This window comes from Triplophysa dalaica, chromosome 3 (assembly GCF_015846415.1).
Source record: "Triplophysa dalaica isolate WHDGS20190420 chromosome 3, ASM1584641v1, whole genome shotgun sequence".
NCBI lineage: Eukaryota > Metazoa > Chordata > Actinopteri > Cypriniformes > Nemacheilidae > Triplophysa > Triplophysa dalaica.
The window spans coordinates 19,688,032-19,701,828 of record NC_079544.1 but is presented as its reverse complement, the minus strand read 5'-3'; the positions used below and the strand labels follow the sequence as shown (position 1 = coordinate 19,701,828).

General features: G+C 40.4%; 1 protein-coding gene across 1 annotated transcript; it reads right to left on the bottom strand.

The window, feature by feature from the left end:
- Positions 1-997: 997 nt before the first annotated feature.
- On the bottom strand, positions 998-13,338 carry LOC130418501 (prolyl 4-hydroxylase subunit alpha-2-like). Its single transcript, XM_056744702.1, has 16 exons — positions 12,981-13,338; positions 8,166-8,215; positions 5,619-5,713; positions 5,429-5,525; positions 5,127-5,272; positions 4,863-4,988; positions 4,517-4,756; positions 4,161-4,318; positions 3,885-4,061; positions 3,551-3,606; positions 3,350-3,446; positions 2,981-3,031; positions 2,842-2,880; positions 2,671-2,739; positions 2,367-2,463; positions 998-2,037 (listed from the first exon to the last, which is right to left on the bottom strand). Exons 2-16 carry the CDS (start codon positions 8,174-8,176, stop codon positions 1,967-1,969), a joined length of 1,530 nt encoding a protein of 509 aa, XP_056600680.1. The 5' UTR covers positions 8,177-8,215; positions 12,981-13,338; the 3' UTR covers positions 998-1,966.
- Positions 13,339-13,797: the final 459 nt, after the last annotated feature.

Here is a 13,797-nt window from a genome sequence, read left to right as displayed (position 1 = left end):
ATCTTTTGTCTGCATCTGTTTTAAAATCATTTAAAAAAATAATTTTGCATCCTAACCCCTTATTATATTATGAAATGAATCTTTCTACAAGCAATGAAACTCCTAAACAGACAACTTCACATTGACGTAATACTAATAATGATTAAATAGATTTTTGGTATGTTTGCCATGTACACTATGTGTATAAAACAGCTGTATGTCTGTCGATTGAATCTTATTTTTATATTCATTATTTGTTTCAGTTAATTTTTGCTATTATTTTGTAATCATTGTCAAGAGCTGTTATTTGAAGTCAGTCTTTTTCCAAAAAGTCTGTAAGAACTGGTTTGTTTTGTATTTCAAAGAAGGACTATCATTTCTTTATTCCTCACGTGTCCTGAAGAGGCATGTAAAAAACAAAATTCCTTGCGCCATAATAGACAGCATTATAAAACAGAAAGGAAAATCACCTGCTAGTCATGCACAGTGTTGCCATAGCACCCATATTTATAGAATAAGTGACATTGCATGTTTGTTCTGAGTACATATTCCTGGAGTGGGTTAGAAATGCTTAGTCATAATTGTAATGTGAAGTAATGTATGTTTTTTTGTGTTTTTGTGTATTACTTTGATATAGGAAGAAAATGTACATTTATTCATTTAGCAGATGTTTTTATTCATAGCGACTTACAATTGAGAGAACATTGGATATTTTGTGTAAGGAAAAAAACATGTTTTGTGAATGATGACACTGACGTATGTTGACAATCTGGCTTCCTGCGTGTGGGATTTCCCTTAATATCCAGACCTAAACCTCAAACAAATTCTTATATAGCAAGATTCATAATTAGATTAAGATTTTTTTCACGCAATATTTGGAAGTGTGTTCAGATTACTTAAATAAACACTTATTTGGAATTGTTTAATCTTTGATTCATTTACATTACTTTATTTAGAAGACATTTTATCCAAAGCAAACATGACAAGCAATATGTTGTAAGGGGCAATGACAAATATGATACACAATGTTTATACTATAAGGAAGACTTATACACAAGCTGCAAAGAAGCAAGCAAGATAAGATATAGCAATTGAGATATATAATTATATTATCATTCAACAGTTGCACCCCAGGCTTTTCTACCAAGCACATTCTGTTATATTTTCCTAATGAAGAACTGGGTGGAGGATACACAAACGTCTTTATGGGTGCTTCTCAATTCTTATTTGAGCATTCTCGCTGCCATTCCTCGCATCTTAGCTCCACCCCTTCTGGATGCGAAGGAAGGGAGCAACGAAAAGACACAAGGAATTAAAACATGTAAAATGGCATATCCTCGCTCTCTTTAGCATCATTTCAAAGCGCCGTCAGTTAATGATGACTGTACACATTACACATTGAAATTATAAAAATAAAGTTAAATACATACTTTAGGCAAATTGTATTATCCTATAATAAAATAAAGTCAAAAGTGTTAAGAAAAATGGTATAATGTTTGAATATGATCTAAAGACGTGACAATGTGCAGGGGGTGGATAATTTATACGTGCGTCACATTTAGTCGATAAAACACTTCCGCAAAGGAAACACCTGTGTATCCTCACTCATGACTCCTCAGAAAGCCTCCTCGATCCTTTCCTCCTCCCAGGGCGAATAGAGAATTGAGATGTCCTTAAAGATGGTTGAGCACGATAAGGAGGAAAAGTATGTAGAATCTCAAATTGACAGCCAGGAAACAGGAATCGATTAATTAATATGGTTTGCAGGGACTGTCTGACAAGTCACATCACATTTTGACAGCATAAAGGAAAGAGAAAAACTTTCTCAAATAAGACTTCTTCAAAAATGTGCTAGGTTTACTTGAAATAAAAAATGTGAATGACCCAATTTTCTTCTTTTTTTACCAACTGTGAATAAGCATAGGCCTATACAAAGATCTACATACTGTAAATATGTGTATTAAAATATTTTCAGTTATACTGTCTTTTACTCCCACTCTGACAAAGAACAGTGTCTTGTAAACTCCTGGCCAAACTCATGGATCCATTTGTTAGCCACTAGAGAAAAATAAAAGTCAAATTTTACTTAAACATTCAATCTTTAATCTTCACGTAGCTCACCGGCTCCCAGTTACTCTGGAGACCCCCGGCACTGCACATTTATTCCTTGATGTTCTGAATTGACACATTTCAATTCAGAACATCACAACCTAGTCTTACACCTTTGTCCCTTTTGAGCAATACAGCCCCAATGGGTCAAAAGCATAAGAGCTTTAATTTTGTTTTTATATATATATTATTTTCTTTACTGACACAGTGTCACTACACTGATGAAAATCATGTTAATTATATTTAAGGGCAACACATTTTATTTATTGAAAACCTACCCCATTTATTTCCCAGAAGCACAGGGCATCCTACATGCTGTGTTTTTGGATCGATTGTACCATTCTTGTGAAACTTGTACCAAAACACAGCTGAACCCTAAAAAAAAGTATATATGTGTTAGAAGCAACAATCTTGACCATACCAAACATAACTTTCCTGCATAAAATAACATCAGGAGTGTTGAACTCCCTATGGGTTGTTCCAAATGAATTCCCTGCATCCTTCAGATTGCTCACTTTAAGTGATCTTTCTGAGTGCTTACCTTTGATTGGAATGAGCAGTATACGTGTTGATCAAATGTACCTTTTTCGGTTTCAGAGCAACTCCAATTTTTGGGAATACAGTGGCACCTCCTTTATCCACATCACTCATCTACAGAAGGAGTACATGATCACTTATCATTCATGAAGATGGTCAGGACTTATAATGGCTGGCAAAAACTTTATTTAGACAGCAGCATTTCTCTCAACTTACATAGGTTAAGAATGTTGCAATCCTGTCCTTCTCTGCATCCTGTGAGATGAAATATTCTACTCAGGTTTGCTTGGGATAATTTAGTCAATACAGTAAAAAATCAGCCTCTGAATGACTAATTTGACGATTGTGATCTTACCAATGTGTCATGAGATGGCTCATCTCTGCCTCCAATGCCATAATTCTGAACCTAAAAATTATTTAAAAAATATATATTTTGATCGGAAGCATTCTTACCTTTCAGGAAAAAACTAAATGTATTTTTTAACAGTTTAAGCACAATTACCAGACAATTGTTTACTTTCGTAACTCATTGCTCTCAATGTCTTGACTGGTCTACAAAAAATGCATGAAAACAAGGTAATCATGCCAATAAGCATCTAAATTGAATTTGAATATGTAAATATGGGGACAAGACATACAAATTAGAAGAGAGACAAAAACAAAAAGTAAAAAATATTCTGCCATGGCCATTTGCATTAACAGGTGAGTTCTCTTTTGACCATACATGTAGAGGTTCAGCCGTTTCTGTAGACAGTCCTGTAGCATCTGAAATCCTTTGATTGACACGATCCACAACAATGTTGTCTTCTGTCAGAAAAACACTGAAAACAAAAAGATGAGTTTTCTTTCTATAATCAATATTTTACTTAACTATTTAAATTATGCCAAGACCTGCCAACCCACAAGTTTCAAATAAAGTCTTTACCTTTGAAAAACACGAACATTTAAGTAATCTGGTATGTTTGCTTCAGGCCTAGAAAGCTAGGAATAGAAATATATAATAAATATACATACACTACAGGACACCCTTTAACATTAGACAAAGATACCACCACACCCAGGCACACTTTCAGATTTAGACCTTGCCAAACTTGTGGCATGTGTTGGGGGATGTCCACACACCTTTGACCATTTGGCAATGTAAAACTTTCTTTAAATTGTTTAGGACAATAAAACATTATTTTTTAATATAAAGAACAGGATTAACATTATACATTACACACAAAAAAAAAACTGTGCCTTGTGTATTAAATATTCACCTGAGGTCTAGCTATATTTTTTAAGGCTTCAATCTCTGTGTCTGATATTATGTCATGGTATCTAATGATTTGGGGCTCATCCCATTCGATCTCCTCTTTCAGTGGTGCCAAAATCAGTCTGGGGTTTCCTCCTCCTGTGCTGTATCTACAAGACAGCGTCCTCTGCCTCCTGGAGGTCTGAATAAAAAGAAACATATTAAAACACAAAGTAGCTTCACATATAAAGTTTGTAATGTTAGGTCAAATAATGATTTTAAATTGGGAAATTGGACTTGCTCTCTGGTCAAGGTCTCCTCTGCACAATGCTTTATACGAGTTACTTGACGTTGTATATAATGTGTATATATCAGGCTCTGGAATTCTGGTAGGTTCAGGTCGTAAAGCAATTGTAAATAGCTCATTCCATGGATTTGTTGGATCCCCATAACATGGCACTGGATAAAGAAAATGAAAAGATCACATAGTACATTTATGATCAAAATTCTAGTCCCATGAAAATTTGGTGAGATTATTTTGAAACTCCAAATAAATACAACATCAATCTCAAATCAAAGTCATGCTGATCTTGAACACACAATTAAGCACTCTAACTCATGTGACACAATTGTTGAAAGATCAGCTGTAGAACTCACTAAAATCAAGAAGTTGGTGGTAGAAATCGAGTGCCACAGACGGGCTTCCAAATGCACGTGCTGAGAGGCCCAGATGCTCTAGCAAACCTTTCTTTGTAACACCTTGAAGTGGAAGTAATAATTCTGGATGGTTTAGCATTCTCAAACCATACAGATACCAGTGAAAGGCATGCTGGTATTTATGATGCTGATCAGCGATAGACCCCACGCAGAACGCTTCATCCACATTGACAGGCGATCCTGTGAAATCATTGGCGCAGATTTTTTAAAATCATAAAGGGAGGAGAAAATAATTTCTGAATCTTCATATTGAAATTACTTTGGTAGAGAACTGCATACATATCACCTCTTATGATGTCTTCTGGGTAGAGTTTGTAGATATCTTGCAGTTTAATCAGTCCCAATGCTGCACCCATCACATCCACCCATGTTGGAAACCTTGGTGGATCTGAGCGCAACCATTCCTGATAGTCTACAATATAATCAAACCCAAGAACAAAACCAAAACTGAATGTCAATCAAAGAAAAGTGTAATAAAGTTGCTAAAATGCTTATAATGCACCATATAAATACATTTATGCAGACATGTAAATATAAAATATAATGTCACCCTTATATTCTCTTATTCGAGTTGATTCTGTAATGTATGGCCAATCAACAACCAGTCGTCTGATGAGTTTGTAAGCTACCACAGGGTCGCTCATGGTTTTCTCAGGGTCCTCTGAGTCTGAGAGCCGTTTAAGTGTCTGAAGATTGCTGGATTGAAGATAAATTGAATGCATTTATTGTATTCAGAGACAAACTTGTATGTCCTCAATAAAAAGAAAACAAAAGAGCTATTTAATGTAAAACAATGCTGCATAAGTTAATATATAAGTTCTGTAAAGAGTGAAGAATATGGATGAGTTTTACCTCTTGAGTGCTGTTAAATTCCCCTGTCCAGTCTTGATATATGAACTGACGAGCTTCAGAAAGTATTTTTCCTCATCCACAAGATGCATGACTTGATCTTTTAAACAGTTACATTTACTATTAATGTCTACTGGTCATAAATGTAGATCAATTCAATGATTTAAGTATATTAAAAGAAATACTAACATACCCATTGATGAGTAAAATTGACGCTCAGAGTCAGCAGGAGAGCCAATCCAGACACATGCCACAAATGCCAATAGTTTTATTATGGCCATTTCAGATCTGTGGAATCATAGAACATTAAACAGCTAAAACTGCTTAAACAGCATGCACATCTTCACCTGTACTGTCTGGAGGAGTTATAAATAATAAATAGAGAGGCACGCCTCAAAGAAAACAAAAGCGAAACTGAACATGCAGCTGTGCAAAGAAACACAATGCTATTTAGATTCTCGTCTGTTATTATTTACTGATCAATGGCTTAATCCATGACTCTGCTGTTTAGTTGCCAAACAGTGTCTATTACATCTTGTGATACAGCAGCTATTTTAAAATCATAAAAAATATGTTCCTCTCTTAAGACTATAATGAAATAACTAAACAGGCAATCTTAACATCAACAAATCATATAATACTAGCAATTGAAAAGGAATAAATCGATTTTCAGTATTTTGCACTATATGTAACAGCCTCTTTGCATATCTTTCTATTCCATATTTTTATTTATAGGCGGCTTGTTGGAATGTTTGATTCTGATTGGCCAGTCGCGACATCTGCAGGTTTGTTATTCCCAGATAACAACCTCTCAAAATGAACAACACACAGTATCCCAGATTCAGCAAATCAATTTGACAGGTTTTTTTAATATATTAAATGAAACATTCTCTCTTTATAACATAAATGACATTATATTTACAAATGATTAAACCAAATTGCCTATTCGTGACATTTGAATATTGTTTCTTACATTAAAACTGAAAGTAAACAGTTTTTCCTTGCGGAAGGTCTGCATTCGGTAGAAACGAGCTATACAATATTTCAAATCCACATTAAATGTCCAGTTTTTTTCTCCACTTCACGTCAGGTCCTGATCATATCGGGGCTTATTTCTACGATAACAACCGGCTACCCGTGCATTATCCCTTACTTAATTGTTTTTGTGACTGTGTCACAATGCTCCATGTCATATTTATGCGGACCATTCAAAGTTGTATTTGTCCGGGGTCAAAGTCCTAATATCCGCTTGCATAAATGACATCAAATGCTGGATGGGTAATCATTTTCTTCACACGACTGAAGTCATCCTAATTTGTGTCCATCATTTTGTAGATGGCTTGTCCTTCAGGACCTCTGCATGCAAATATCTGCACTCATGAAAAGGACTTGGGTGTGGTTTTTGATTCAGAGTTAAAATTTGACAAGCAAATAAACTTGTTAGAGCCTGTTTATTTTCAGATTAAGGGGGTTGGGAAAACTGAAATCTTTATTATCTTTTAGTCAAACAGAGACAGTGATTCATGCCTTCATTTCAAGAAGGCTTCATTATTGTAATGCTTCATGTCAGGAACATCAGAAGGAAGGAGAAACCAAGTGCAGGCATTATTATTTATGAATTAAAGACCCACGATTGAAGAAAACTAAAACAGAACTATTAGACAAAACCAAAGCAAAGACTTCCCACGAGGGGCGAAAACAGAGAAACAGCATAAGCTAAACAAAAACACTTATGAAACTAGACACGACTGTGAATTCGAGAACTAGAACTCGAGGCATCACAGCTCAGCAAACAAGGCAAGCAACCAAAACGAAACACAAAAGACAGCAAACACAAAGGCATTAAATAGAGGAACGAACAAGGGATAATTAACAATAGGCAGGTGTGGGGAATCAAACACTGGCGGGAAACTAGATGAGGAAACGAGGGGGCGGGGTCTAGCAACGAGATAGGAGAGCACACGTTCATCATAAGCAAACAACGACCATGTACTTCCACACGTAAAACGAGGGGCTGTCATTTGCCCGAACTCCCGAAGATGTCTTAGATTACATTCTGACCAACTATTAACTGTCCCTCGGTCCAGCATGAAATCCGAAGGTGTGAGAGGTTTTCCGTGTTAGCTCTGTGGAACTAGTTACCTCAAAATGTTATGATTGTTATCATTTTTTGTGTTACTGTGAAGCACCTTGGTCGACAGATAGGCTATGTTGTTTCATTGTTGCTGTGTTTTTGTGCTCATAAAACACCACCTTGTAACATCAGTTTCGTCCTTGTCGACCACGCCCCTCGCACCAGAGTTATCTACCCGCTTCATCCGCTCACTTTCATTTTGGTTTTTAACGCCAGGACTACATTTTCCATCATGCACTTGCACCCTTCTGACATCATTGATTCCCCCGTACTTGACTCTCTTTACACTCCACCTGAACACTATCCCATGGACTCTATTTAAAACTTTTGTTTTGTCTTGTTACTTGTCGAGTATTGATGTATTTTGTCCCTGCATGTTATTTACCTTGGACTCTCTTTAATTACCCCTACAATTATCGTCTCCGTAGATGTTGTGCTGTTGGATTTTGTTTTACATGTTGTCTTCCTCTGGGTTATTATTTTGGAGTTTTCTCACCCCCTTGGACATTTATGTTATTCACCCGGATTCATTTAACCTTTCATGTAACATTCTTATTCTTAAGTTTTCCTGTTGCATCGTTATTTGTCTGGTGAACTGTAACATACCTGTCTGCCATTTCTACACTGTTAAAAATCCAACTTCCAAAATGTTATCCCTGCAAAGATAAAAAAAGTCACTTGAACATATGATTTATGATTTAATATTGTTGTTACTGTTTGTAATCTGTTGAGTTTAGAGTTCTTTTATAAATGATGGTTTTTGATCGTTCCCATGGTTAAGACTTGTGTGTTCATGACACAATGACAAGGCAGGTATATAAACACTCAACACAAACTGTTTAAACAGTTATTTGATCAAAGTTTTGGTCTATTTGAGGATGAAAACATTTACACTATAGTAAAAGACAAGTATAATGGTTTTAAGAGTACGTGGAGTATGTCATTTTGCTAATATAAGATTTTTCATCCACCAAACATAAATATATTAATTGCCTGAACAACAGTAATTGGTGTGACAATAATATCTTTATAAGAAAAATAGGACAATCAGCATTACATAAACAATACATTATAAAGGTCTCAATGACAAATAATCAGACCATTGTGATCTTACAGTTGCATGACAATGTAGGTCAAGTCACCAATCCCATAATTTTGAACCTGACAAATGATTTAAAAAAATGCACTTTACCTGGAAACACTCTTTATCTTTTGGGAAAAAGCTATAATGTATTAATCTGAGAGTAGCCTATTTGTCTGCACCTTGTCATTACTGGAGGAAGAAGAATTTACCCATGATAGCCAGACAGTGGCTAAACTTTAACTTTACTTTCTTGACGCATTGATCTAAATTTCCTTTTTTTGTGCATTTGCTCTACAAGAACAGTCTAGTATGCAGTGCTTTTAAATAGCACACAAGACATGCAAAGCTTCAGGGCTGCCCAAGAATAGGCCCTTTTCACATGACGTCACGCATCTTCCGTTCTGTCGCGAAGCAGTGTTTGGTTACTTCCGCTTGCACTTCAGAATGGACTTTACCAAGTCTCTTGCACAGCTGCCACAAATACGGCTAGATGTTGTACAACAACTTGCAGACAAATTTTCGCTCATGACAAGATCAAAGATAGATAAAGGATATAAATACTTTGTTGAACAGTGCCTGTTTGATTATGAAGTTAAGTGTTTTCATTTCTTTCGTGTAAGCGAAGGTGCTAGGATAAGTACTTGAATACGTATTCTGTCACTGTTGTTAAGTTCCAGCGCGACGGCAAATCAGAGGTACTTCTTTTTCTTCTTCTTGTTCGATGCAAAACGGATGCCAGAAAACAATTTGCGAGAATGCGGAAGTTACGTGACGTCATTGTGAAAAGGGCCTATTAGTCCCGACTAATCACTTGCAAAATAAAAGTTCCCTTTCTGTCGGTCTCTCGACGTTGTGTGGAGAACGACAGATGGGGTTCGCCCTTGAGAACCAATCAACTCTGACTACTATAGAAAAGGCCGACGAAATTTGCCGAATGAAATTTGCATGCCGGTCTCCGCCCCCGGATGTCCGATATAAAATGAAGCCTGCGTGCAGAATTCATTTACCTTTTGTTCTTCAGAGCCTTCGCTCATGATTACGCATAAAAAGAATTCAACAAATTATTCTTCTACATTGCCGGATCTACAACGTAGAGCAGCGGATCGCCCCTACCTGCAGCAACCTTCCCCTGGGGGTCTCGGATGTTCCGGAGGTGTTGGAGATTTTTCCAAAAAGGAAATTCTCCAGCGCGGCATGTCCCACTGTTCTTTTGGGTGCAGCACCCTCATCGAGGAGGGGGATGGACACGATCGCTGCGTTAGGGTTCTGGGCGTTCAGCACGCTGAAGCAGTGTTCATTGACACATCTTGCCCGCAATGCGGGCAGATTGTCATTCAGAAGTTGCGGTCACGGGTGGCTGTCTTCCTACGGGAATCAGCCACCATTTTGTCCCGGGCCGTGACCCGGGCCGTGACATCGGTGGCTACGGCCCCGAAGTCCGCCTGTATTTGCAGCGTTAGTGATGTGGGGACCTCTGCGAACGTAAACCCGCCAGACAAGTGCTCACGGGCCGAGTGCACCCCGATTCGCTCTTCTGAACGTTCCCCAACCGGCGGTGGCATACCGTCCGGATCCTCACGCACGCACTCGGAAACGATGCGTGACGTAGATGAGATGTCGACCGTGCTAACCCGGGGATACATGGTTTCTGGGGTCGAAGCGCGGTACAAACCGCGCCCACCCCGGGTGCCATTTTTTTCCCAGAGGTGCATGAGGAGCTGTGTAAAACTTGGAACGCTCCACTCACGGACCGTTCCAGTGAAACCAGCTCTGCCTCCCTTACTTCCCTCGTTGGTGGGGCAGCCAAAGGCTACGTCGAGATCCCCTGGGTGAAACCTGCGCCTTCCCCCTCAGCACGGATACCCATGCGCACAGCTGACCACGGGATTGGCGGAAGCACACCTTCAGGAGCCTCCTTACACAGACACTGTGCACAGACACTGTGGAAGGTCAGGGAGTAGGAGCACCAAGTGTTATTGGTTACACCACACTGGTCTAACCGCACCTGGCTTCAGAGCTGATGCTCTGGACAGCGACTCCCCCTGAACCATTCCCCTGACAGAGGACCTGCTCTATCAGGGGAAGGACACGTTCTGGCATCCCAGATCAGACCTCTGGAACACCCATGTCTGGTCTCTAGACCGGACGAGAAGATCCTGAGATGGCTACTCTCCCTCTACGGCAGAGACCATCACCCAGGCTAGGGCCCCATCTACTAGGCGGTTACATGCCTCTAGACGGCGCATCTTTTCCTCCTGGTGTCTCTCTCAACTAGAAAGACCCACTAAGGTGCTCGATCAGGATTGTGTTGTCCTTCTTACGAGACTGGAGACAAACATCTAACCTCCACACTGAATGTGTATGTAGGGTGGAATCCGCCTCATCTCCGCTCAATACCCTCTTGGGACCCTAAAGTGGTCCTGGGGAGCCTCAGGGCCCCCCAAGAGCCCCTCGGAGGTTCTGATCTTCCTTACCGAGTAAGACGGCCCTCCTGATTGCGCTCAATTCCTTCAAGAGGGTAGGGGACCGCCGAGCATCCTCCGTGTCCCCAGATTGCTTTGAATTCGACCCTGGAAACTCTCACGTTATCTTGAGACCCAGGCCCGGATGCGTGCCCAAAAAGTTCCCACTACTCCCTCCGGGGCCAAGTGGTGAACTTGCAGGCGCTCCCCATCGGGGAGGAAGACCCAACCCGATTCGTGTTGTGTCCGGTACGTGCACTGCGCCTACCTGGACCGCACGCAGAGCTCTGAAGCTCTGACCAGCTCCTTGTCTGTTGGAGGACATTAGAAGGGGAAGGCTATCTCCAAGCAGAGGCTGGCGCACTGGGTCGTGGACGCCGTTACGACAGCATTCCGATCTCAGAATCTCCGATGCCCATTGGCAGTGAGGGCTCACTCAGTATAGCCACCTCCTGGGCACTGGCCAGAAGCGCCTCTCTAGGAGACATCTGCAGAGCTGCGGGGTAGGCTACGCCCAAACACCTTCGCAAAGGTTAACAACCTTCGCGTAAACGCGGTGTCAGCCCACGTCCTGCGTGGCGACATGTAGGACTGGCATCCGGGGGGGCGTATGCCTGCGAAAGCAACTTTCCACCCTCCAGTAGGTTGGGTCAGTGTGCTATCTACCTTTCTTCTTACCCATACAAATGGCTGAGAACAGGTATCTCACCAACCTCCCTTCTTATCCAGACACTGGTTAAGAACAGGCATTCCATCCATCACTAAGCAATCACCCCCTGGGGGCTGGCTGGGCAGAGCAGCCTAACCAGACCTAGTGCTACCGGACGTGTGTAACACCCCCTCCGTGGTATGTTCCGTCTGATGTATCCTTATGAGAATAGTTCCCACCCCTGGTAACCCATTAGCTTCCCCAGGTGGACCTCCATCTCGCGGTTAACTACTCAGTCTGCACGTTCCATGTGTTCTCCTCCATGGACGAGACTATACCTATGTCCACCATATTCCTCCCCACGGGTAGTAGGTGGCCTCTGCAGCGCATCCCTAATTAAGGAAGTTGCGCTTACACGGTGTAAACCCGAGCCGGACGGCCTCTCGCCAGTAGAGAGTTAAGGCCCCGTCCGTGAAAGGTTACCGGTCAGAGCTGTACCCATCTTTCTCCAAGAAAGCTCTGGGACCCCCCGACCACCACACTGGAAGGTTACAGTTTCACGAAAGCTTCAAGATGACACGCCCAGGCTTGTTACCGTCGCTTATGCCACAAACACGTATCGTATTCTGCTGCAGTCGTGAGAGGCTCTCAGGCTCTTCAGAACAAGAGGTAAATGCTGCTCGCCGGCTTTCTTTTTATACCGGACATCCGGGGGGCGGTGACCGGCATGCAAATTTCATTCGCCAAATTTCATTGGCCTTTTCTACAGTAGTCAGAGTTGATTGGTTCTCAAGGGCGAACCCCATCTGTCGTTCTCGACACAACGTCTCCTTCACTCCATCAGGAACTGAGTTTACATACGTAACCAAGACGTTTCTGTTATGTAGGCTTAAATTTTTTTCTTATTTTGCAAACAATTAGTTGCAACTAATCATTATACAGCCCTAGTAAGCTTTTAATTTGTTAAACTAGGAGAAAGAAGGCGGTAGGGAAAAATAATCCCGTTGAGAGATGGGATTTCTCTCTTAATTTGACTGTATATGTAGATAGTCAGCAGTTTCCATAGACAGTCCTGTAGCATCGGCAATCATGTGACCGACACGAACAACAACAGTATTGTCTACTTTCAGAATCACACTGAAAACAAACAGAAGGTTTTTCTTCTTGCAATAAATGTTTGTCTAAATAGTGTACTGCCAACCCAGATGTTACTAATGAAGTCATACCTCTGAGAAACTTGATGATCTGAGACCTCTTGATGATGTCTTGTCCTTCTACGTGTACATTAGACCTAGCAAGCTAGCTCAAAAAACAGGAAATAACAACAAATGTGCATATACTATACAGCTTAACGCTTACTTAGACATAAGACCAGTGGCGGCTCCAGACACTTTTGATTGGGGGGGCAATGGGGGGTCCTGGTCATTTCAAGGGGGGTCTCATGAAAACCCAAAAAAAATACAGTGGACATGGCTAATAACTGCATATTACTGCTACTAAACAAATAAAACCAGATCCATGCACACTGTGAAAAAAATGACGACAGGCAAAACAAAAAGCCGCGTCTTTTGAGTAACGAGTAACTAAAACCCTTGGATGCTAGCTGCCCCTGCGATCCAAAAGAACGACACTGTTATGATTTTAATTTAGGCTGTCTTGGTTTCTCGTCTGGGCCATGGCTTAAATCCCCGGTTAAATCCTTTCCATTTCAAATAACGTATGTGCAACATTAAATGCAAAATGAAAATTCAATTATATCAATTACATTTGTAATCATAAAACCCCTGTAGGAACTCCCACATGTAATTGATATAATTGAATTTTTATTTTCATTTTGCACTTAATGTTGCACATACGTTATTTGAAATGTATATTTAGATACACAATTGCATTGTCAATTTACATACTGCATTGCCATTTTGCATATTACATTTCAAATTGAATTTTGCAACACATATGCTTCCATATGCGAGTTGCTCCGGTCCCACCTCCTCATCCTCTAATTCAGTGGTTCTTAACTCTGGCCCGCGAGATCCATTTTCC